Source organism: Rana temporaria, chromosome 3 (genome assembly GCF_905171775.1).
Source record: "Rana temporaria chromosome 3, aRanTem1.1, whole genome shotgun sequence".
Taxonomy (NCBI): domain Eukaryota; kingdom Metazoa; phylum Chordata; class Amphibia; order Anura; family Ranidae; genus Rana; species Rana temporaria.
The window spans coordinates 393,014,477-393,041,814 of NC_053491.1; the positions used below are offsets into that span (position 1 = coordinate 393,014,477).

The 27,338-nt window shown below is 42.5% G+C and overlaps 1 protein-coding gene across 1 annotated transcript in view; it reads right to left on the reverse strand.

Annotated features, from left to right (window-relative positions):
• Window positions 1-4,245: 4,245 nt before the first annotated feature.
• Window positions 4,246-27,338, reverse strand: part of LOC120932941 (patatin-like phospholipase domain-containing protein 2) — a 31,661-nt gene continuing 8,568 nt past the window's right edge. The window contains exons 2-9 of the mRNA XM_040345820.1: window positions 20,114-20,346; window positions 18,014-18,079; window positions 14,337-14,546; window positions 13,319-13,379; window positions 11,211-11,423; window positions 9,121-9,253; window positions 8,129-8,230; window positions 4,246-6,503 (exon numbers count right to left, since the gene is read on the reverse strand). Coding sequence (XP_040201754.1) covers window positions 6,230-6,503; window positions 8,129-8,230; window positions 9,121-9,253; window positions 11,211-11,423; window positions 13,319-13,379; window positions 14,337-14,546; window positions 18,014-18,079; window positions 20,114-20,346 — 1,292 coding nt within the window. The 3' untranslated portion in view covers window positions 4,246-6,229. The remainder of the gene's footprint in view (window positions 6,504-8,128; window positions 8,231-9,120; window positions 9,254-11,210; window positions 11,424-13,318; window positions 13,380-14,336; window positions 14,547-18,013; window positions 18,080-20,113; window positions 20,347-27,338) is intronic.

Sequence of the window (27,338 nt, forward strand, 5' to 3'; positions counted from 1 at the left end):
GCTGGGGCGATATCTGGGGTGTAGAGGGGTCAGAGTGCTGGGGCGATATCTGGGGTGTAGAGGGGTCAGAGTGCTGGGGCGATATCTGGGGTGTAGAGGGGTCAGAGTGCTGGGGGGATATCAGGTGAGTAGCAGGGCCATACTGCTGGGGAGGCATCACTCTAGCAGATATATTATATGCACAGGATAGCTTTGTTACGTTATGTATTTTCCCACTGTTTCTTGCCGTCTTTATCGTAGGGGCCCCAGAGCATTACTTTGCCCACGGGCCCATGATGCTATTAAGACCACCCTGGCTACGGGACAACTCTGAATGTCCTTGAGTGGCCCAGCAAGAGCAGAGACCTGAACATCCCTGGAGAGACCTGAAAATGGCTGTGCACCGATGCTCCCCATCCCAACTGATGGCGCTTGAGAGGTCCTGCAAAGAAAAAAACTGCCCAAAATTAGGTGTGCCAAATGTGTAGCACCAAATGTTAAAATACTAAAGGCTTGAATGACAAATTATAGACTGTGCCCAGAAAAGGAGGTAGTGAAAATGGCCCTACAAATTGCATCTAGGGCCAGAGAACCAAATATGTGAAACTAAGGCCCCGTACACACGTCCAAACATGTCTGCTGAAACTGGTCCGCGGACCAGTTTCAGCAGACATGTTCGGTCGTGTGTACGGCCGATCGGACAGGATTCCAGCGTACATTTGCCCGCCAGACCGTTTGAGCGGGCAAATGTTTCTAAACTTGCTTAGAAACATGCCCGCTGGAATCCTGTCCGTCGGACATGTTTGGTCGTCTGTACAGACTTACCGTACATGTCCGAGCGGCCGCCATCCCTCGCATGCGTCGAATGACTTTGACGCATGCGTGGAAGCATTGACCTTTCAGCGTCGCGCACGTCGCCGCATCATCATCGCGGCGACGGCGCGAACACGTCACTGCGCTGTCTGTCTGCGCGGATTGTCTCTCATTTCTGTATGATGGTGTGTACAGCCATCATACAGAAATCTCCAGGCAGGCATGTACGCTGAAAACGGTCCAGCGGACCGTTTTCATCGTACATGTTTGCCCGTGTGTACAAGGCATAAGAGGTAGGTGCAATAAAGAGGAAGTGAACCTTGATGGGTTTTACTTCCTCTTCATTTCTCTGCAAAGATAAAGCATAATGGGCTACTATGCGCATTATGTGTCACTTACCTGAAAACGAAGTCTGCAATGTCCCCACTGGCTGGAAGCGTTTATCTTCAGCCCAGGATGCGCACGGGAGCCGCCAGTCACGGCATGACCCCCTTTAGAAATGGAACCGTGTAGGTTTAGGAGATATTTCCAGCATCTACAGGCAAGCCTCAATATAGGCTTACCTGTAGGTAAAAGTGTTTTTACAGAGTTTACAACCACTTTAAGGGCTTTGGTTTGTGGGTCTAGTTGTATCACCCAAACAGCTTAGTAGAGGTACACAGAGATCGCATAATATAGCAAGAAAAATTACCTAGTTGCATTACCAATATGGGCCTTTCACACACTAAAGTCAAATTCTGGCAAGATTATTTCTGATTCCATGAACCACTTCATTGTGTTTAAGCCCTGAGGAAGGGGGAGATCTATGGTCCCTCTAACACGTTAGCTGTTGGGATTCTTGGATCATTTGCTTGGCGCTCTCTGGTGCAACTGTAGGAAAAAGTCAACTTTCTTTTTTTCTTTAAATAAAAAGTTTGAGCTCAGAGTCTGATATTTACCAGATTCAACCTCCAATAGTATATTTTACAAACACACACACACACACTGCAGTGAAACCTCGGATTGCGAGTAACGCAGTTAACGAGAGTTTCGCAATACAAGCTTTATTAAATCCTGACTCGGTTTGTGAGTGTCGTCTTGCAAAACGAGCAGGATTCAAGCCACAGCGGTGTGCAGTACCACATTTGGTCAGAGGTGCGGGGGTGCCGGAGCTGTCCGGAAATACTCCGTTCCCAAGCCTTTCCGAGTTCAGCCGAGCTGTCCACAGTATTTCCAAGGCTCTCCGGCGCCACTTGCGGTATTGCATGCCATAGAAGTCAATGCAGAACAAATTTTGTTTCCATCGACTGCTATGGGGAAACGCGCTTTGATATGCGAGTGCTTTGGATTACGAGCATTCTCCTGGAACGGATTATGCCCGTAATCCAAGGTTCCACTGTATATCTTCCTCGGTATGTATGGATTAGAGATTTTGCTCCCTAACCATATAGTTGGTTATTTATATTTACCACTGCATAGATATATTTAAGAATAAATTTTTTTTTTTTTTTACTTTACATATTATCTAAATTATACACCACACTTTAAAAGGTCATCAGGTTATTATCCGATCAAAACAATAATCGGCTAACTAATCTATTATAAAAAAGAATCGTTAGTTGCAGCGCTAGTGCGGTACATAATTTGCAGCGATTTCCATGAGTTTCCCACACTGCATAAAAATCACACCCCATTGATGCGAACTGCGGCAGATGTGCAGGTTACGTTGACGACACTCAAAAAAAAAAAAGTCCAGCACGATTTTGGTGTGGATGCGGTACGATTTGAGACATACAAAATAATGGCTCAAATTGCACAGCTGCAGAATCGCATGCAATTTAAACGTGAATGCAGTGCGATTCCTGTCCGAAACACTTGCAGTTCCTTCACCGCACCAATGTGAACCAGGCCTTAGCAGGGATCCTCAAACTACGGCCCTCCAGCTGTTGTAGAACTACACATCCCATGAGGCATTGTAACACACTGACATTCACAGACATGACTGGGCATGATGGGAATTGTAGTTCCTGAACAACTGGAGGGCCATAGTTTGAAGACCCATGCCTTAAGGTCTCATGGGGGATGAACAGACTGTCTTAAATGCAACAGTGCCCTGATTGGCTACAGGTTCATCCTCCCCCACTCCCCATGTGAATACTGCTGTGCAAATTATAGGAAGACAATAAAAAGGACAAAAATGTAGGTAGCTCCATTTATACATTATAAATAATGACTACATAAGTAAATTCTATTTATTTTGTGCATTAGAACTTAGAACTGTCTGGATTTCAGTGCTAAACTTTCAAACTGTCACTTATCACAAATCTAAAAGAAAAAAACGAAACATACAAAAAACATGTCATTTATTTATAGTCCTTTATTAGGCAGTTGAACGTATGCCCCATTTGTTTAAAGACAATTTATACAAAACATAAACCAAGTAATGGCCCTGGAAATGTGGCCACTGTTTTAAACCATCAGCTGTGCATAGTTAAAATATTATTTCGCCAGCATTAATATATAATTATTTTCTTTACACAGACCCAATGAGGTTTTCTGCAAGATATCTGGTAATATTTATACATACATACATATGAGGTACACAGAACAGGGAGCCATCTTGTGTGCCGAGCAGATATCCAGCCTGTAAACCAGTCACAAGTAGGGATGAGCTCCGGCGTGTTCACAGTCCATGTGCAGAGCATGCCAGGAAGTGTGCATGGTGCTGCGCTAATCACAGGCAGGGAGACATTGTCCCGATGCTCAGCTGCAGAGATCAGGAAATGTCTCCCTGCCTGTGGTTAGCGCAGCGCCGTGCATACTTCCTGGCGGGCTCTGCATGTGGAGTGTGCGAACACGCCGGAGCTCATCCTTGGTCACAAGCAAACAACTCTTAGCAAGCCGTCAGGCCACACATTTTCTAAAATCCACGCAGCTTACAAAATGGCAACCCATGTTAGGTTGATATGAATACCATGTAAGTGTGCAGGACATTCTTTTAAATAAAAAAGGAAGGTTGAATATTGCACAGTAAAAACAAAAAAGGTCCCCACAGAACAAAAATACTGAAATACGGAACAGACCATTGACAAGAAGAAAAACTCAAACAAAAATGGAAGCCTGATGGCCAAGGCCGGATCTTCACAGGCACTGAGGCTTCACTTAGATCAGAAGGCAAAGGGAATTAGCACAAGTCAATAGGGAGGTGTAAAGATGGTGGCCCAGTGCATACAGTCTGTTTGGGAAAAGGCAGTGCCTCCGAGAGTCAGCGATCGTTTATTCAGCTCATGGTGATAGAGCCGAAATGATGCTCCAATATGGAATTCATCTTGTGTATATTCATACCCAATAAAAACATATGAATTGAAATAAAATGGAGACATCGCATGTAAACAGGAGGCTATCTGCCAAAGGAGGAATGGAGAGTAATCATTTACATTTTTAGGATATAAAATAAGCACCTTGCGTTTTCTATTTTTTTTTTTTTTAATTCCTATAAAAGATTGGTTCACTGCCACAGTGGAAACTGCCAGACCCAGAACAGATCTAGTTATACACAACAATCTGCTTCTCCCTTTCCTGTATCCAGCGCAGTTTGGGAGAATAAGGTGCAATATTTAGGATATTCCCTTGCCCTTTAGTAGTAGCTCAGGGCCTCTTGCGGCCCTGTCGGAAATGGTTTGATTGAATACATACATACATACATAAACACAGACCTGCTCATAGCAACCAGATTTATCTTTCCAACTCATTTAGCTGCTAGGGACGACAGCTTTAGTTTTGCGCATGTTTTTTCATGCCTAGTTTTGCAATTTCTCTACTGCTTTCCTTGTTAAAACTACAGTACGTTCCATAATAGTTTGGCAATTTTAGAAATGTAAACACCTAAAAAATAATAATCTAGTCTGCATTACCCAGACAGAAAAAAAAAAAAAAAAAGAAAAAAATCAGCTTTTCTGCAGAACTAGGTAGCATCACAGAACGCTTTGCAGCAGCTGGAGCATGAAAGCTGATCCTGCGCTTTAAACCTCTGGGGACTTGGAAACACACTCCAGACAGAACCGATGACGCCATTTTGGCCACTGACAGCTTGAATTCTGCAACTTTTAGAACTCTCAGAAGCCAGGAGGTGAGAATTCTTCTTAGCATTCTGTTCCCTGCCTTCTCACAAGGTCTCCACGACTGTTGCTCACCAATTCCTGAGGAAGGGGACCCTAGTGGCTCAGAAATGTTGCATTGGTTGGCAGGGAAAAAACAAACAAAAAATCAGTGGGCTGGCACAATACTTGTGACTTTGCCATTTGTTGACAGCACCATCCATTATTTCTCCCTGAATCAAGTTAGGTCTAAAAGACTGGAAGAGGTGCACTGGGGCTCGTCGATATATGGACTGAATTCGGTTGTGAAATGGCTATAAGCGGAATGTGACCCGTCCATTGATTTTGTATTAACTGCAATAGTTGGGAAAATACCTGAGATTCAGGACAGGAGTCATCGTACAATTTCATTCGCAAGCAGACTAAAGCTAGAGTTTGGGAGCAGTTGGCCTTCAAGAACACTGCAAAAGCACCATTGTCATCTCACCGTGAACATTTGTTCTGTGCATCAAACTGCTACATTGTTGGCTTAATTTAAAATCTCAAAGCACCAAGTTATTAAAACTTCTTATATACATATAGCATCCCTTCTGGTGAGAGGTGACAAATTAGATTCATACAAAATAAGACCCTGAGCTAAACCAGTGTACTGCTTTCATCCCAAGAAAGTGAATACCATTTATGAAATCTTGGTGCCACGTGCATAAAAAAAATAAAAGTGATTAGAAATGATCTCATACAGAAAAAGAAAAACCCATCCATTGAACTGGAAAGGCTTAAAAGTATATAGCAAGTTCAAGCATTCTTTTTAGACACCAAATCTCATAGCAAAGGACCATGGCCTGTCCAAGTGGTAGTAGTTGCAGACGTTGAAGTCTTTGTCAAAAAATGTCATCACAGGAGGATCAGAAGATGACTCAAGAAATACTCTTAGAAATAAATTTGGGGGCAGGGGGATTACGAGGGCAATATAGATTTAGAGTTATACTTCTATCTGGGACGCCGCTATAAGGATCCACCAATGAGCAGTTGCGTATGCAACACTTCAGATCCACATCACACCTACTTGCCACTCTCAGACTCAAGTGAGACTTTAGAGACAAACCTTATGGAGGAACCTTACAGTGCGGCTCCCAGAGTAAATATTAACCTGTATAAATTTCCCCAATTCAATTTATTTTGTAAAATTGATTTGTGTGGCGTTCTTTGAAATTTTCCAAGTGCCAGTTCTAGAAAAGTGATTTAGTAGTGCTGTGCAGCTTGTGGGCTGCTGTAAAAAATAGTACCAAGTATGACATTTTTTACATATCCTGAGAATTGAGCACCAAAAGAAAAAAAAACTTATTACACAGTTCTAGATTTTACAGAAAATTCACTTCTGAAGAACAGGAGTCCATGTCATCACCAGAGAGGGATAGTTCTACTCCGGAGTCATCAGGGTCAAACGAGGGGAGGGCAAGGTTCCTTGTGTGTAAATCAGAATTCAGAACATCTGAGCTCAAAGGGGAGGAGAAGTCAAACACCCAGCCCTCCAGGTCCATGGAGGAGTAGGTATTGGGAGACAGATAGGCAGAGGCCTGCAGGAGTGGAGATGGAAGGCTCAGGCACTTTCTCAAGGTGCTGCGAACTGGCGGTCTGAAGGAAAAAAATAAATACAAAAAGTTTATTATACAGTTCTCAAACAAAAAGCAAAAAAACAAAAACAAAACTCCAACATTCCACTTTAATTTTCAAATCTGAATGTCAGGCAAAGCACACAGATAAGATACATATAAAGCAGGGATATGCAATTAGCAGACCTCCAGCTGTTGCTGAACTACAAGTCCCATGAGGCATAGCAAGACTGACAGCCACAAGCATGACACCCAGAGACAGAGGCATGATGGGACTTGTAGTTTTGCAACAGCTGGAGGTCTGCTAATTGCATATCCCTGATATAAAGAGAACTAGAACTTTGCCGCACAGCTCCAACTCTGCAATACCAAACCTTTCCTCCAGTAATGCAAAATTCACAAGCTTCACCACCAGCAGAAATATCTTTGCGCGGTCTTCTGGCCCTGGCATCTTAGGCCATCTTGACTGGCCCAGATGATTCAACTCCTATGCGTCTGCCAGCACCATGGCATGCCAAGAGTGTTCACCAAGCTGTGCATGCACAGCTTCAGGCTCATACAAAAAAATAAAAATATAAATATATTTCAAACAAGCAGTAGAAAGATTTTACTGCAGAAAAACACATTTCTCTTCTGCAATAAAAAGCCTGCCTGCTTAAATTTCCAGTTTAGGCAAAAAAAAAAAAAAAAAAAAAAGTCTTCTGCTTCCCCCAGCCTATGAAATTAAAAGTAGCAGCAGACCAACAAGCTCCTCTGCATTATTCGTGTTCTCTTCACCTACTAAAATGCTCCTGGTTTGCACATGGGCATTACAGTAGGACTGATTGGCTTACTCATATCTCTCAGTCCATGCTCAGTTATAGAAAAGGGACTGCAAGTTTAAATTAATATACTAAGGCCCCGTACACACGGTCGGACAAAACCGATGAGAATGGTCCGACGGACCGTTTTCATCGGTTCACCGCTGAAGTGGCCTGATGGTCTGATGTGTGTACACACCGTCAGTTCAAAATCCGATGGGGTCAGAACGCGGAGACGTAAAACACACGACGTGCTGAAAAAAAACGAAGTTCAATGCTTCCAAGCATGCGTCGACTTGATTCTGAGAATGCGCAGGTTTTGAACCGATGCTTTTTTTTTTTTTGTACTAACCATCGGTTTGGTCCGATGGGGCAGCGGTCCATCGGTTCGGTTTTGAAGCATGTTTTAAAATTTTGGACCGAAGGAAAACAGACCAATAGCCTATACACACGGTCGGTTTTGTCCGATGAAAATGAACTTCGGTTCATTCTCATCGGACCAAACCGACCGTGTGTACGGGGCCTTAGGCTGTCCATAGAATATGCATTTTTCTTTCCTTCAGCCACAGGTTGAAGGAAAGAAAATTGCTTGATTCCCCCCCGTCAACACAGTCAGTGATGAGCAAATCGCTCTCGCATGCCTCCCGCCGTCATAGTATGACATTTTTAATAAAAAGACGTAGGTTTACGGTTCTAATCAGATCAGGGTAGCCATTGACTTAGGGAAAGTTGACAAGAAACTGGGGCTTCTTACTTAAATGCCTAAAGGATTTAACTAGTTATCTTTGGCAGTCAGCTCTTAAAAGTGAGTGTATTCAGCTTAGTTTTAACAAATGGCCTCATTTACCTTGGTGGGAGCAATCTTTTCCTTGCTTGGTGATACACTGAGCCAACTACAGAGCGCATCCAGCGAACATCATCTGGGATATCAGGGAACCAATCTACTAACCTGATTATAGAAAAGAAAACATTAAAATTACTTTGAGGGTACAAGAGTAATACACTTCAACTGATAACAGAAAAGTAGTATTTTTATGTGGTATTGCCTAATAATTTTAAAGTTCTAACCTTCCCTCCACTCTTTGGAAAGTTTTGGCTGAGATCCAACTGTAAAAGCTGAACTATGGGCAAGTAGCTAAATACCCAGTTGAACTACACATCTGCCAAAGGATTTGTAACCATGTTGATAACATTTTTATATCTATATCTTGGTTCAGGACAAAACCTCAGGCTTTTTGGTTGGACAAAGGAGAAACATAATGATGGGTTATATTTGCATAAAGATTAAAGTGGACCTTCACCCTAAAGAGCATGTTGTGAGGTCTTGCCTCGTCCCCCTCTTCTACAAGGAGAAGTTTTTTTTTTTTTTGTGCTTCTCCCAGCCTCCTGCGCATGCATAGTTGTGCCACAGGGCTAGGGTTCCAAGAGAGCCCTGTGGCACATGTGCCGTTTCCCCAAGCACACGTAAAACCTGGTACCAGGTATGTCCAAAGTCCTCCCTGTCTATGCGCATACGCAAAAATTACCTGCGCATATGTGCCAATGAGCTCTTCCAGGACCGAAAGGCCAGGCAGAGCTTGTGGGCACACCTACGCACGCAAAAAGCAGGGCCATCTGCTAGGCAGACTAAAGTTCCCCTCTAACTTTAAAACTATATGAAAACCTACTTAAATACATGAAACATGCCACACCTATGTGTATGTTTAATGAAACAGACATAAGCAAGTATAACCTGACAATAGCCCAAAAGGGGTTGACTTGCAAGTATGCAATTAATGTTTTAGATACATATAAGGCTCTCAGCTAAACGAAAACCCAATCCATTTACCCAGTCCTTACCTCAGAGCTAAAGAATATGCAGATTCAACCGGCAGAGTACATGGCAGAGCCATATAAGAGGCCACTCTCACAGGAAGGAAACCAGTGATCTGGCTGTAGAGTCCTCCTTTCTCTTTACAGGCTTCCTGCAATGCTGAAACAAAATATTGGAAATATGTTTAGTGCTTCGTTACACCAAGATGTATACACCAACATGTGCATGATCCTTCAAAAAAAAAAAAGTGTCTCTTATTCAAGCAGAATGAATGGTAAAATACATGCCAGCACACCAAAAATGAAGGATGCAGGTCATTCCCCAATGCAGAATGTTGGTGTAAACCTTTAAACTATAACAATTGTCTGATGTCCATTCCTTTTAATTGCTTTGATTTAGTCCCTGTACAGAGCATTAGTAGGACCACATCTTAAAACATACAGTTCAGTTTTGGGCACAAGTTCAGGAAAGGGTGCAACTGAACTCACAGGGGCATGAAGGACCTTGGCTACAAGGACAGATGAACAAAACTGAAATGTTCCCTTAAAGTGAAGGTCGACAAAGTGAACAGCAAAGCTTCACTTCCAGATTCCCTCACCGAGGATGGCGGCGGGAGCAGCTGAGAGATTGCTCATCTTCTGCTGCCAACATTGCAGGCACCCTGGACAGGCAAGTGTCCACTTATTAAAAGACAGCATCTGCAGTATTTGTAGCTGCTGGCTTTTAATATTTTTTATTTTAGGTGGGCCTCCACTTTAAAGGAGGCAATTGCAGTCCAACCTCAGGAATATAAATATATATATTTTATATATTGAAAAAAAAAAAAAAAAAAAAGAAGAAGATTAATCTCTCCGGCAGGGTCCTTCCAGCATTCTCTGGTCCTCCGCAGCTTGCTTTGTGACCTGTAACCCAGCTCCAGTTACACTCCAGCCTCCTCAGTAAATATAGGGTTAATGTTCTTGTATTGTACGTGAGGATACCAAGGCTCCGCCAACAGGCCAGAGCTTTGTGAAGAGGAGGAGAGCGCCCAGAGCAGGGGTGTAAGGCATGTACTACAGCTTGCACTGTAACCCCCTGGACAGAACAAGCATTTTACCCATGCCGTGCAGTTAACCCGTGCCATGCAGGGAGGGAAAGGGGGTTATAGCAAGTTAGTTCCTGCTGCATCAGCAAGTAGATTTATTAATTTTAAAGCAAAGGGCTGAATGTTTCTAAATGCATACAATATAATCAGCCATTCAGAAACAACACGACAAAATGTTAGTTTGTGGAGTATCCAATTGCCTTTGGGGATCAGGACGTTTTTTTTTCCTCCTATGAAAACAAACTAAATGATGCCTTATAATGGGTTTGCCTGCCTTTGCATCAATTGAGGGTTTGGAGTATGCAATGTTTTTATTTGTTATGGTTGTTATTAATGATCTTTGGGTGAAGTTGGACATGTGTCTTCTCAGCCCAATTCTGTAATGGTGTTGAAAAATTACATATATGGGAGGCAAAGTCATTCATTTGTAGAAGCTGAACACAAGTAAACCCAATTGCAGATCTGACACTAGGTTAGAGTCCTTGTAACTTATCTTGATTTGCTTTCTAAAGCCTCATACACACGATCGAACTTCCAACTGACATTTCTGTGGATTTTGCTACAAAGGGCGTTGTCCGTGAACTTGGCATGCATACACACGGCAGGACTTTTTCAGCCAAACGCGAACGTAGTGACGCAAAAGATGTACTACGTGGTTTTTCTGCCCTTTGCCGCCACCCTTTGGGCAACTTCTGCCATTATTGGCTAACCTTTATCATTGGTTCTGAGCATGCGTGTTTGTACGATGGACTTGTTTACACACGATCGGATTATCCTCTATCGGACATTTGTTGTCGAAGAGGTTGAGAGCATGCACAGCGAACATTTGTCCGATGAAAAACCGAAAACAATTGTCCGATGGAGCATACACACGGTCGGATTGTCCAATAAAACACGTCCGGACAATTGTTGTCAAAAAGTCAGATCGTGTATATGCGACTTCAGTCTGGAAAGAAGTCTGGTCACACATTCAAAACCATTAATCCTAGGCACATCAGCATACGCTACAGACAGCACCCCCACTGTAGCTACCTTTGCAGAGTCTAGGTGGAAGTTTTTCCATGATTCTTCTATCCAGATGCCAACTCTCCTGCTTCACCAGAGGCCTCTTTTCTACTTCCGTTTCTTCTGCTTTCTTTACATTGGAGGACATGGCGCATTCCAGACTGCTGCAGGAAGTAGAGGCAATGGGCTTCTCTTCTGTTAAAGAGGGATATGGTATGGGCGATGGCATGTTTAGGAGATCTAAGGTGAAAAATAGAAGGGGACATCTGGTCAAAAACCTGTCTGAAAATGTTAAAATTGGTTAAACAATTGTTCCAATAGATTTTGCCAATATTAATGGACACTGTTGCTATGCATACGTTTTAATATTTAGGGTCTGGCTTTCAAAACAATTGAAATAACATGATTTAAAAAAAAAAAAAATTAAACCTTCCAATTTTAGTTCCCCCATTTAATAACTAAAGCCTTTGACTTGAACACACTAGAGAGTAAAAAAAAAAAAAAAAATAGGCTAGAAGGTCCTGATAGGTTAACAAGCTGGTTAACAAGCTGCAGAAGACCATGATCAAAGAAAGTACTTGATATAAAAGTACAGGTAGTCCTAATTCATCAGAATGAACATTCATTTCATGGGTGGTGCGCTTCTAAGTGAGGCCATTGCAATACCAGCCAACAGCATCACAGAAACATGCATGCAATACACCAGTTTATCATGCCGCTGTAGTAAGTACTGATGGGATCAGGGGCCATTTTGGCCCTTTTTATATTTCAATTAAATTTATGTACTTTTGTAGCGCTTTTTAAAATATTGCCAGTTAACTGGTATTTGGAGCACATGCAAGTATTTTTTTTTTTTTAATAAGTCGATCTATTAATCCATGTTATAATCTTACAATGCTTTAGGTAGATTCAATAAGAGTTAGGCCGACTTATCAGTAGATAAGTCGACCCAACTCAGAATCTATGCCGACTTATGTTTAAGCGTATGCTCAAACAGAGATACGCTTAAACATAACTAAGATAAGACGGCTTGCGCCGTCCTATCTTAGGTTGCAATTTTTCGGATGGCCGCTAGGTGGCGCTTCCATTGCGGTCGGCGTAGAATATGTAAATGAGTTCATACGCCAATTCACGAACGTACGCCCGGCCGCCGCAGTCGATTTACGCCGTTTCCGTAAGGCATTAGCAGGCCTAAAGTTATTCCACCTATTAGGTGGAATAACAATGTTAAAGTATTGGCGCTGTTCTGGCGGCAAGATTCGATTTTTTTACGTCGTTTGCGCAAATCGTCCGCGAATCGGGATTTACGTTGTTTACGTCCACGTCAAAATCAATAGGCCCGTGCGGCGTACGTAGCCGCAATGCACACTGGGAAATGTAGGCGCCCGGCGCATGCGCAGTTACAAAAAAAAAAAACAAAAAAAAAACAAAACGTGAGGTCAAGCCTCATTACCATCAAACACGCCCCCCCTCCAAGACATTTGAATTTGGCGCCCTTACGCCCGCTTTAGGCTACGCCGCCGTATATTAGCAGGCAAGTACATTGAGAATCATGTACTTGCCTAGCTAACTTACGGCGGCGTAGCCTAAACAGGCTAAGCTACTCCGCCGCAAGTTTAGGCAGATGTACTTGAATCTACCTACTTGTTTTTTAGAGTTGGTTATCTTATGTAGTTGCTTAGTGCATTTTCTGAATTATATATGCAGATGCTACTTTGTAGGGCTGTAATTTGCTTTATGGCTCCTCTCATCCCAGGGCAGCATGAGCAAGCTGAATAGACATTGGGAGGACTTTATCAAAACTGGATGAGACCGAAACTGGAGCTGCCGTTCACAATAACTAATCAGTTTCATTCAGCTTGTTCAGTTAAGCTTTGAAAATGAAAGCTAGAAGCCAATTGGTTGCCATGCACATGCATGGCTGCTCCATGATTGCAAGTGCTTCATTTTTGATAAATCCCCCTCAATGTATTTTCCCTTTAAACTAGAAGCATTAAAATCAGAGTTCTAGTCAGTAGTATTAGTGAGGCAACCAAATCATGACCAAAAAGGTGAGATATTACAAGAGTATAAAATGTTCTATGAGAAATCAGAATGCACGTTGGTAGATTAAATATATAAAACCAAAAACATACTGTTTTCTTTTAGGAATCGAAGTGCATCATTGTATCCCTGTTGACACATCTCTCCCAAAACCTGTGTGAAAAAAAACAAAAAAAAAAAAAAAATAAACACACATTAGGACCATGAAACGTGATGAAAAAAAAAAAAAGATGGAAATTTACTGCCATTTTATTAGCAGTCACAAGCATACTAAACAATGGAAAATCAGAGTGAAGTTGTTGACAAAAGCAGCCAATTAGCGTCTTTTTAGAGCATAAAAAGAAAGCATACAGCCAATTGGTTGATCCTAGTAACATTCACCTTGTTTAACCCTTAACCATGTTTAGGAAATGAAGCCCCAGTGTCTATATGACCCAGAGTTTAGTACACAGAGAAAAACAACATGGATGAGCTTTTTTGTACATCCACCATAAATTCCTTTAGACGACAAGACAGGGGCCTGAAAGTAAAGAAGCTGTAGGGTTCATCAAGGAGCCAATACACAGACCCTCTGGTCAATTTTTCTGGCACACGGTGAAGGGATTGATCACAGATGATTTTTCAGCATGCTGGAAATTCAGACTACTCTAAATTGATAGACGACTATAAACAAACATTGACCAGAGGCCTCCCATTCTAACTTTTAAAGAGAATCGGTAACTGGTTGTCTTAATAAGCCATCACTACCACCCACTTGCATTCTTTTCCGTTCTGCCCTGCTGCATCGCCATGAGTCCAATACTTGGGTATATGCAGTGTCAGAGCTTACACCGGATTAATGACCTCCTCTCCCTACCCACGTGACAGTGTTTGAGCCTGGTTATTGTCCACTCAGACAAGTACTGCATCCTGAAAGAAAGGGGAGAAGATCACCTGATCCTCCATACCTTAGGTATTAAGCATTTCTGAGAGCTCTGAAAGTTGAACAGAGTGAGGGTGTATCACTGGGTGTAGGGTGTTCTGTTAAGAGAACCCGTCACTTTGACATAAATGGACAAAAAGTGATACATTCTTGTTATGCGAGACAGGACAGAAAGTGAGGTCACTTACTTTGGGCTCCGGGGGGAAGAGCGCTCGTGTTAGCCGGTAGAGGTTCCCCAGGCTGAACTGGATGCTGGTGTTGGTGACTCGGAGCTCATGGAAGTTGGTGGAGTTATCTCTCGGGCAGATATCGGACTCTCCTGAGAAAGGCGAGATTGTGATGGTGTTCTTAAGTTCATATTCAGGCAAGTTGTTGCTAATGCCACCATCTACATAACGCTGAAAGAAGAAAGAAAATTCAGTTATATAATGAGAGCACATGTACCTCTATCGCCACTAGTGCTGCAAGGCTTGAAAGTCCTCAACGCAAGCACCATTTACATTTAATTAGGCAGATGAAAATACTGCATGTCAGGTAGATCTTGCCCTTTTTTGCAAGAAAAAATAAATAAAAATAATCCATGGTTCCCTGCATGGATACAGTGAGTGTAGTCATCCATGGGGGGGGGGTATGTTACTGGCAGGATCACCGGGTAGAAACAAGTCTGGAAAACAAATGCAGCACCACATCTAAAGGCTGGTAAGGTGCAATATCACAATTGTATTTTGGGGTTTAGAGATATAGATATATATATATATATAATCTTACGTTATCAAGCCACGGGGACAGCTGTCAATGCTGTAAAACTTAGCACTCATCAGTCCAAACCAGGGGTCTCCAAACTTTACAAATATTGGGGGTGTGGCATTAAAATTCCTTGTTAAAAAGGATTGCATGAAATGTAAATGAATAAGTTACTTTGAGCTTTTATTGTAATCAGCATGATACAATTCAAGACAGAGAAAGAACTTCAGTAAAACAAAGCAAACTAAATTTGAGTCCATCAGAGCCCCTCTATATACCCTTAGGGCATGCTGGTTATTAGGGCACCAACAGTCCTACAATCCAGGGACAGTACAGTGACAGCACAGCTGGAGAACTGGAAGGTGGGTGGAATTTGTAGATGGAGAACCAGACTATAGACTGACTGGAAGACTGGTGTGAAAGACCAATTGCCCTAGCTGCAGCCACAAAAATCTTGCAGCTCACCGTACTATGGAGATCCCTGGTCTAGAGTAACTGCAGATAGATACAAAACCTAATATCCATTATGGGGTAGATGGGTTTACTCAGTCACATATTAGCGCAATAAGGAATCAGAGGAACATTGGTCACTTAAAAATACATTAAAAACACAGCAGATACAAATACTGCCAATTTGTAGCTCACCTAGGTGAGAAAAGTGAAAGTGGGAGCGGGTACCTGTCAAAAACTGTTTTAGGTGAAGTTCCGCTTTAAAATGGTTACATTTACATATCTTCCCTAAAGGTTCTTTCACACAAGGTTTCCGTTTTTTTGTAAAAAACAGATATGGATGTCTGCTGACATCAGTTTACAAAAAAAAAGTGACTGCACTGAACTTCAAAGACTGTATATAGCTGGTTGTCAAGGAGACCGCCGCGGCCTAAACCACTTACCGACCGCCACATGACTATATACTTCGGCACTTTGAAGAGGGATATCTTGGTAATGGGATTTTTTTTTTTTTTTTTAAAGTGCCCCGTCACAACAAGCTTGCGCGCAGAAGCGAACGCATACGTGAGCAGCGCCCGCATATGAAAACTGTTAAAACCACACAAGTGAGGTATCGCTGCTAACAATTTGCTGCAGCCAACAAGGACTGACGTCTTCCGGTTAAAAAGTCCAGCATCCAATTACAGGGGGGCAGGTTGAGGCCCAGCGAGTTCAATTTAGTGACAAGTTGCTGAGGAATTATTTTATTAAATGCTGAGCTTAATTCGATGAACAGAATTCTAACATAAGACTCTGTTCCAAGTGGGTAAGGGCCAGGTGGAAGGTAGAGATACTGCATCATCTGTGAAACAGTTTGGATGGTATGCAAACTGATATGGGCCCAGTGCGTTTGGAAGACTGGACTTAATGTGATGCATGATTAACCTCTCAAAGCACTTCATTATTGGCGTTAGTGCTATGAGACGATAGTCATTCAAACAAGACACAGGTGTCTTTGGCACTGGAATTATGGTGGTGATTTAAGACATGTAGGGACAACCACCCGGCTCAACAATATGTTATCTGAAAGGACATCTGTCAGCTGTACAGCACAGTCTCAGTACATGTCCAGGTATGTCATCAGGGCCTTAGCCTTCCGTTGGGTAATCCTGAACAAGGTCTTCTTTATGTCAGCTAGAGAAAAGCAGAGCACCCAGTCGTTCCGGGATATGGGTAGCGAAGGCGTTTGGTTCTGCATCTCAAACTGAGTGCATCCGGGAGGGAAGTATCATTGTCTCTGGCCTGTGGCTGGGGCTTGTAGTCAGTAATGGTCTGATGGCTTGCCACAGGGCCAGTGTATCTTTGCTGTCACTATAGTGTTTATTTTTTTATTTTTTTTAGCATATTGTTTTGCCTTCTTGATACCAGCATACTGTACATGTCGTTAGTATGCTGGATGTAATGGTATACAATTGTTTTAGGGCGAACCTCCGCTTTAAGTACTGGGGTATTGTCTGGCAATACAGCGATTTGTTTTGAACCGGTTTCGCAAGTGTAAGCAATGGTTTGTATGCTGAATTAGCAGAACAGATGTAATCTGAATAACCAAGGTTGGGGCGGGGGAAGCCTTGTATGCACTTTTCTCTGTTGTATAAACAAAGTCCAGTAGGTTTCCCCTTGTTGCAAAATTCACATGCTTGTAGAACTTTGGCAAAATTGGTCTTTAAAAGGGGTTGTAAACCCTCATGTCTTTTCACCTTAATGCATCCTATGCATTGAGGTGAAAAAACACCTGGCAGTTACAACCCCCCTACCCCCCCCCCCCCCCCCCGCTTTACTTCCCTGAGCAGCGAATTTCCCTCAGCAGGGACGCGCTGTTCCTCTCACTTTTTTTGTTAAAGGGGGCTTCCAGATTCCGATAATCCGCAGACACCGACAACCACCAGCCAGGGTTGTCGGGAAGAGGCCCTTGTCCCCATCAACATGGGGCAAGGCACCTTGGGGTGGGAAACGCATGCTCGCTCCCTGACCTGCATGGCTTGTGGCCGATCCCCACACCATTTTTTTGCCATGGTGGAGTCCCCTCTGAATCCATACTAGACCCAAAGGGCCTCGCCATTTTTTTCTTGTGATTTTTGCCAGCAATTTTTTTTTTTTTTTACATTCTCATCGGTTGTTAAGGATGCAGCGGCCAGCTCTTCCTGGCCCCTCCTTAGCAACCAGCTATGTATGAAGCGTTTAATTGGGGGGGTTAAAAACAGATGTCAGCAGATGTAAGTGGATCGTCCATTAACATCCGTTTTCCGTGCGTTTGTTTTTTTAAATTGTAGAAAAAAAAGAATGGTGTTTAAGTGTCTTAAAAAAAAAAAAATTTGCTTAGTGGAGACGGATGTCAGCAGATCCACTAACCCATAGAGATACATGTATACATGTGAAAGGACCCTTACATAAAGATACATGTATACTTCAGTTGTTTTCCCTGTCCTTCTGCCTGTGGGAATACCACCAGGGTCCAAAGATCAGGTAAGGCTATGCAATTCCCAGGGTCATTACAGTTTCCTGCCTTGTTCGCTTGGAGTATAACAAATAGGTTTAGCATGCAGATAACCGATAATCCTCCTTTAGTTTTACACCACCCAGTTTAGTATTTAATCCCGCTTTTCCTAGAAAACTACAATCAGCAAACACTTACCACGCCTCTAAATGTAGGAGGAATAATCCCACAGTAAATTGGGACAAAGGCACTGCATACTAAAGCCTGTTGGAAAACAGAAAACAAAAATTAGCTATACAATACATTAGTTGATATATTATCCAGAAATGAAACCACCATTTGTAGAAGTGGTATTTATAAGGAAGCCCCCAAATAAAATAAAAAAGTGACCAAAACATAAAAAAAAAGGTTTTCTGACTTGGGTATCACTTGTGCTGGACACTGTTTTAAAGTCAAAGGCAAGATTTTCCAGACTTACAGCTTTCCCTTGTTTACACCAGAAAATGCGAGATCAGATTTGGTATGCAAGACTTATTGGTACAACCTTCTATAATAGCTGGATGGGTAGGGAGTGAGTGAGAAACTTGTAAAGCGCAACACATGCAAACTGAATCGCCTCTGGGCGCTGTTTCCATTTCATGGGTAAGGAACCCCTTGACCCCAGAAGAGATGGGTTTTAATCTTTCTCCTGAAGGCCAAGTGGTCCGACTCCAGTCGGATGGTGGTTGGTAGTGCATTCCACAGGCGAGGTCCCTGGATAGTGTCAGGTACTCTTTATGGAGAGATCTGGGGTCTATTAAACCCCTGATCTCTCCTCTGCTCTCAAAAAGCATCTGATCAAACTAAGATTGGTTTGATCTGATGCTTCCCTAGCTGGTACCAGCTAATAAACTAAAATTGGAAGCAACATCCTTGTAATTTCCAGCTTCATTCAGAGGAGGAAGGAATGGATGTTCCTTCTCCTCTATCAGCAGTTGGCCAATCAGTATGCAGTGGTCCTGGGGTTTCCCCAATGGCACGAGAGAGCCCAGGAACAGCAGCGGGCGGCAGTGGCCCTCTTCCACATCCTGGAAAAAGGGATCAGAGCTGAAAGCCCATTGCTAGCTGTGAAGATCAATAGATCATAGCTGCATATAGGGCTCAAAGTGCCTAAATAACAATAGTGTGAGCGTTGTCTAAATTACCGCTCACTTTCTTTTGCCAGTATTATGTGGAGCAGCCATTCTCAACCAGGGTTCCGTGGAACCCTAGGATTCCTCAAGCTGTGGTTATTTGCCTCAAGAGCCAACACCACTTGGCAAGGCCAGCTGCAGGGCACCAATTATCTTTTTAGCCTGCCCATAAGGGTGGCATATTTACCACTACTAAGGGTGGCATTCTTCCCAATGACCAATGGATTGGTTTGATCAGAGATTCTTTAAAGCAAATTGTAAAGGATTTTTTAATTTTTTTTTAAACAAACATACATCTCTATAGTGTGCCATAAAATGGCCCTAAACCTCCTCTCAAATCAACCGCCGCTGCGCCTGGCTCCTCCTATCTGTCTAGTGCCCCACCACAGGAAGCCGCCTACCATGGGGGCACTAGTGCGTGCCAGCTCCCAAGCCCTGCTGCTGCGTTCAGACAGCAGGACTCGGCCCTGCTCCCTAGTCACTGGAGTTTATGGACACGAGCGGGAGCCAGCCCAATGAGGGAGACATTGCCGCTGCTCTCGTGAACGATGCTGGATCGGATTGGGCTCAGGTAAGAATAATGGGAGGGTTTTACTGTTAAAAAAAAAAAAAAAAAAAAAGAATAATGGGAGGGGCTGGGGGGATCCTGCAGCAGAGAAGGTTTTTTACTTTAATGCATAAACTGCAAGGGCAAAAAAATAAAACAATATATATATATATATATATATATATATATATATATATATATATATATATATATATACACACACACATACAAATTCGTGTGAACTTACTCCCTTCTCTGTTTGTGCCGCAGGATTTTTGGATCTATACATAATTCCAAAATCACAATAGCATTTTGCAAGATGAATCTAAAAAGGAAGTGAGGTGCAAAGGGCGCTTGTAACCAGGTGCAGGATCTTTTTGCCCAATTGCATTTTTGCCTACATTATGACGCCCACATTTTTGGTCCATTTTAGAAACAAAAAAAAACACATCTATGCTTAAATTAGATCTTTTTCAAGATTTCCTGTTCACCATCTTGCTGGTGCTTGGTTTATAAAACCTGTACACCAAGGACGCCATCTTGTGTCTTTCAGTACTGTACACCAGACTTGCAGCTTACCTGAATAAGTTCCTCCTTTGAGCTGAACTCCGACACCAAAACGTTCTCTCCATCTGAGACCCGGGTTAGGGATACACACAGTTTCCCCGATGCCAGCTCATGTGCATTTTCAGGGAGGTTTCTGTAGAGTCCGTCCTTTAGGATCTTGACGAGATTAAAGGAAGGGTGCAGCGGGCCCAAGTTTCTCTTTCTGGCTTCCTTGGCCACCTCCATTACATCTGAACAACATTGAGCTGCAATGAGAAAGCATGGAGAGCACCCTTAGAGCCACTGTACATTTGTATGCCAAATTTAACCTCTGCAGAAGGAGCCCAGTCTTTGGGGCAAAAACACCCCCCCCCCCCATTTATTTATGAGGAAACAAATAGTTAAATAAGGTTAACACTGAACATACACAGACTGCATTCTCAGAGGGAAGCAGGGAAAATAAACATTCCTCAACTCCATGGTCACCAGCCCGGCACCCTTTCCCTGTGTGCCATTTACCTACCATTGGATCACCCCAAAAAAAAAAAAAAAAAAAAAACACACACACACCCTACACATACCCCATTTCCCAAATGTCTCAGTGTAGTGAGGTCACATTCTCTTCTCTCATCTTACACCCGATGTAGGTAGATTATAAATGTGGGTTGGTGGATCTTTTTATTTTTTGACCCAACCTACTATTGGGCTCTTACGAATTTCAAAACAAATTGCACTCATGTGATCTATAGGAAATGCCCAGTCACACAAGCTTAGGCTGGACTTAACCCTGCTGTCTGTGCCCATGTTCATTTAAAAAAAAAAAAAAATGAAGCCATGATGTCCAGACACAATAAAAGTCAACATCCTCCTTTCTACACAAGCTGGACACGCTTCACGGGGTAATTACTGGTGACTTGGACCACATGTTTGAATTGCCTGCATCATCGCAGAATCACGCCATTGCTGCTACAGATCAAAGTTTTATAGTTCGTTCCAACCTGTCATTCTCACTTTTGCCCGCAAATGATTGTGTAAAGGCCCCTACACACGATCGAGTTTTCCAACAAATGTGTGATGGCAGGGTTTTGTCGGATAATCTGACTGTTTGTACGCTCCATCGGACAATGGTTGTTGGAATTTTCCAACAAATGTGTGTCGGATTTTCCGATAGTGTGTACAGAAGTCCGTCGGAAAAAAATCTGAAGTACAAACACGCATGCTCCAAACCGATGCCAACCATAAAACATTAGCAGAAGTTGCACAAAGGGTGGCGCCAAAGAGCTGAAAAACCACGTGGTTTCGTATATGTTTGCCAACAATGTTTTGCAGAACAAGTTCACGGCCAACCAGGGCCGGCCCTACCATGGGACCCGATGGTACCATTGTACCAGGCAGCACTTTCAGGGGGGCAGCAAATTTCCTGCCTGCCCGCCATCCCATTCCGCCAGCTCCACTCTCCACTCCACTGTGGGGCTAATTGCCGCCCGACCGCTCCGACCGTTCCGCTCTCCGCTCCACTGTGGGGTTAATTGCATGATTAGAGCCATAACAGGTCCTTTTTTTTACTCCTATATACACACACATGTATAGAGCCATGATAGGTCCACTTTAGTTATCATGATATAAAATAATGGATGTGGGGGCATTTTGGTGGGCACAATGTCTTGGGCTGGCACTGCGGCCAACGCCCTTCACACAAAATTCCACGGATTTGTCCAACGGAAATACGATCGCGTGTACAAGGCTTAAGACTAATTGATTGCATTAGACCAGAGGTCTCCAAACTGCGGCCCGAGGGCCGGATGTGGCCCTTTGCTAGCCTTTATCCGGCCCTGGGGGCAGTATTGCTCCCAATAATATGAGGCACTATTCCTCCCAACGACACCAACAATGGGGCTTTATTTCTTCCACTAATGGAGCACTATTCCTCCTACTGCCCACCAACACTGGAGCCATGTTTATTCTCATTGATGCTCGGCCCTGGGGCATTTTCTACCCCCATTGGCCAGAACCCGGCCCCCCTGAAGCTTCAAAGACAGTAAACTGGCCCTTTGCTTGAAAAGTATGCATTAGACTATGGCAGTGATGGCGAACCTTGGCACCCAAGATGTTTTGGAACTACATTTCCCATGATGTTCATCTACACTGCAGAGTGCATGAGCATCATGGGAAATGTAGTTCCAAAGTTCACCATCACTGGACTATGGCATTACATCTACTGAGTGCATACATTTTAGCATTCAGAATTCAGTGTTTTTTAGTAACAGTGGTCTCCGAAGTTAAAACTTGAATACTCATTAAACCCAAAGCTTGTGCCCTTTTCTGAAGCAGGACGGTTGACCAAGGGACTCATTTTTAATTCTGCCAACATTAGAATTTTTCATTGCTCTTTAGCATGCAAAATCTTCTCAGAACATTCATAACAATGCATCATTATGCCTCCAGCACAACTGTCATCTAATGTGGTGAAATAATCACGAGAAAATGATGATGACCTTGAGTGGACATGCTTCAGTCTTGGCAGAGCCGGTTCATAATTAATGAAGGGACTTGGGCAATGCAGAACACAATGTGACCATAAAATTGTCACATCTTCTGGTGGCTGGCTGGGCTCACAACAAATCAAGTCTACGTAAATTATCGTCATCGGTATTTGTTTTTCTCATAACTGAATATTGGCACACACGATGATGATATTCAACAATCAAATTCCTAGGAAATGCCAGGACATACAGTTCAGACAGAACTCTTCCCTAGGCATACTTGAATGAACACGAAGATCTTTTGTTTTGATTCTAGTCTGTTAAATATGCAATTTGGGTGGCGTTTTATCTCTTTCATAATTGTAAAAAAAAACAACAAAAAAAAAGCCCCGGCTATTCCAGGTCTGTTTTAAGCCTGAGATTATAAAAAGGGAAAAAAAGCAAAAACACGCACGAGCAATAGCAGGCTTCATATAGTATCCTACCTGCAATTAAAGTTTGTTTCCTTATGTGCACTGCCTTGGTCATTTTATATTATACTGTGTGTATTCTACACTCACTGGCCACTTTATTAGGTACACCTGTTCAATTGCTTGGTAACACAAATTTCTAATCAGCCAATCATATGGTAGCAACTCAATGCATTTAGGCATCTACACGTGGTGAAGACAACTTGCTGAAGCTCAAATTGAGCATCAGAATGGGCAAGAAAGGGGATTTAAGTGACTTTGAACGTGTGCTAGACAGGCTGGTTTAAGCATTTTTTTTTTTTTAAACGCTTGTATACTGGGATTTTCACACAACCATCTCTTGGGTTTACAGAGAATGGTCCGAAAAAGAGAAAATATCCAGTGAGCAGCAGTTATGTGGAGGAAAATGCCTTGTTGATGTCAAAGGTCAGAGGAGAATGGGCAGATTGGTTTTAGATGACATGGTGGCATATATTTTCTTGGCAAACCGAGTGCCAAGTAGTACCATTTAAACGCCATGGCATGAGTATTGTTCCTGACCATGTCCATCCCTTTATGACTACAGTGTACCCATCTTCTGATGGCTCCTTCCAGCAGGATAATGCACCATGTCACAAAGCTCAAAACACCTCACCACTGGTTTCTTGAACATGACAATGATGTCACAGTACTCCAATGGTCTCCACAGTCACCAAATCCCAATCCAATAGAACACCTTTGGATGTGGTGAACAGGAGATTTGCATCATGGATGTACAGATGACAAATCTGCACAAACTGTATTAGAGAGGAAACAATATCTAACGAGTGGACATTGATGGTCAGACTTTCAGGCCAAGGAAGTAGGTTAAAAAAGTTTAATTTAATAGCATATAAATACAAAACAATAATACAAAATAATATTACAAAAAATAGTTATTATTAGCCACTGTATATTCCTCAGAAGTCGCCTTCTGAGGAATATACAGTGGCTAATAATAACTATTTTTTGTAATATTATTTTGTATTATTGTTTTGTATTTATATGCTATTAAATTAAACTTTTTTAACCTACTTCCTTGGCCTGAAAGTCTGACCATCAATGTCCACTCGTTAGATATTGTTTCCTCTCTAATACTTTACAGATGTGGCCCATGTGAGTGCTATCCTTACGTTTCTTTCCAATTTTTTCATTTTTCTTCCTCCCTTTCTTTTTCAATCTATCCAATCCTTCTTCTCCTTCTCTCTTATATAATTCATTTCTTCTCCCCTCCTTTGCCCTCCTTCTATTTCCCTTCCCTTCTTTGAATTAAAAAAAAATGCACAAACTGTATGATGCCATCACGTCAATATGGACTAAAATCTCTGAGGAATTTTTCCAACACCTTGCTAAAATAATAATAAAATTATATATATATATATATATATATATATATATATATATATATATATATATATATATATATATATATATATATATATATATATATATATATATATATATATATATATATATATATACATACATACATACATCACACATACATACATCACACATACATACATCACACATACATACATCACACATACATACATCACACATACATACATCACACATACATACATCACACATACATACATCACACATACATACATCACACATACACACACACACACACACACACACATATATATAAGCAGGACATTATTTACCCGGTATGTTTTTTCCTCCAGATTATATAGCAATACAGATAAAAGAGGAACGAGCAACAAAATCATCTGATAAACGACCAAACTTTGATTTCTAGAACTTATTTTACTCCATATGGTTTGCCCTTTGAGTCACCTCAGATGCATTAACTAGTTTCTCAGAATAATATCAGTGCGATTTCTGTAATCTCGCCTCAGTACTCGCCGCCCTGAATGTATAAGGAAAAACAAAATAAAAAGATAGCCATGAACTGTGGAGGAATCATAATCCATCATAAAGGTTGCTCAAGTTTATGACCCCAGCCAAGCTTACCAGGGGAAACATGAGCAGACCTGAGAGTGGTCAGCCCACACGATTCAGCCAATCAGAGCCCAACACAGTGACCGCACATGACCTGTTGCCTAAGTGGACAGTTCCTTGGCCTGGAAATAGACCTTTCCTTTTTACGCCTGCCAAAAATACAAAAAGATGCAGAACATGCATCTACCTAGCTGTTGAACAAACAGTCGCTGTGTTTACAGATCACTGAACCTGTGCTTTGTCCGTTTCAGGTACACCATGTGAAAAAAATAAATATGGGGTACAATTGTATTGCAGAGCAGTCCCTTGCCTCCCCTTTTTGGAGTCCCTTGCCAACACCGTCTCATTCTCCTGCATGTATCCCCTAAGCAAACCGTGTGCCATGTGGGCAGCCAAGTAGGCATGCTCCTGACCTAGGCTGTGTGTATCCATAGACACACACAGTGTGGCATGGCCACACCCACTGCTCCCTCCTCATAGGATCTGACTGACAGCAACAAGAACCTATAGCACCTGCTGCTATCTGTGTCCTGAAAGAAGAGTAAGAGGAGAGCGGGCATCAGCCGGGCACATCGCTCAGCCTGGCTATATCAGCATATATCAGTTACAAAGTAGTGCTTTGTCTCCAGATTACATTCCAGTACAGATAAAGTCCATATAAACAATAACAGAATTATATCTTTAAACACGCTACTACTGAACTTTGTAGTTTCACAAGTTGAGTGCATTTACACTAGTATAGGGGCATACAGTAAAAAAAAAAAAAAATTTGTGGCCTACTACTGTACAGCTCAGCTGCGGTACCTCAGGGGCAGAAAAACATTTGGAATTTTACACCAAGTATAATTTATGTCTGAAAACATCCGTGTGAACAAGTCCTAATTATGCTCCTATATTGTCCCCCTTATATGAGGCGTTACTGATCGAGGACTACTTGATGCTGTGCCATCACACAGTGTTCAGTCAGAATCGGCAACCCATCGGATTAGGCAAAGGAAATTACATTCCGTCAGCTGCGCGTGCGTTCCACCGCTACCAGGTTTGCTCATCTGACAGAACACCTGCAGTCAGAAGAAGGCAGTGGACATCTTAGGACACTCAGCTACGTCTTGAATTTCACAGTAATTTTAGCAATGAAACGAATGTCTATAAATATAGTGTGTTGTCTATAAATATAGTGTGTTGACATCTGTGAAGCTGTCTGGAGGTTTTATTTTGAAAGCCTGAGGGTTTAGCAATGAGCAGAGCAGTGACATGCAGCCGACACTGGCACCTATAAACAGGAAGTGGCTGAAAAGGCTGCAGAAGATTAGCACCGAGGTGTCACAAATTATTCTGACTAGCTGGTTCAAAACATCAGCATATTTCTATTTCAGCAGCCTTATGATTTTGAGGCAAATTCCAAAACAGCCCAGCAAGAAAGGTTTCATTTTACCTCATGTTCCTAAAATCCAACTTTCCAATACTGAACTACACAGTCTATACAAGTTTGTACAGCCACATGCCATGGCTTCGTAGCACCTCATGTCAGGTCACCGTCCTCATCGCACGCAACGTTCACAGCGGGAACATGGATGTCCTCACTTTACCAGGAGGAGCCGAGGATGGCCTGACCTGCTAAGGTCCCATTTGGAAATCTCTAGAGAAGCCAAACAAGTGCATTATCACCAGTGTTATTGTAGCCCATTATCTGAGAGCAAAGTATACAACACTCCCAACAGCTTCTCCACAACCTCAATGACTTCAGCTGCCATTTAGGTCACTGAACTTCGGCATCAGAAAATGTTCTCTAAACCAAACTTTCTAAAGAAAGAGCCAGATCTGGTGTGCAATTACACACACCATGCCTTTGTGTAGGGATGGTATGATACATTGTTACACGGATACATTGAGGTTTTTCACCTTCACCAGCGACCCACCTTAAAGTGATTGTATAGTCTCTTTTGTGTTTGTTTTTTAAACAACATGTTACACTTACCTCCTCTGTTGCAGTGCTTTTGCACAGAGCAGCCTGGATCCTCCTCTTCTTGGGTCCCTCCTTGCTGCTCCTAGTCCCTCCCTCCTGTCGCGTACCCCTACAGCCCACAGCTTTCTATGGGGGCACCTGAGTCAGAGCTCCATGCGTCCATTCAGATATGGAGACCCGACCCTGCCCCCTCTGTCACCTGGTTGGCTTACTGACTTTGACAGCTACGGGAGCCAATGGCGCCACTACGGTGTCTCAGCCAAATCAGGAGGAGGACGACTTAGACATTCATGGACATCGCTGGATGGAGAAAGGGCTCAGATAAGTATTAGGGGGTGCTGCTACACACA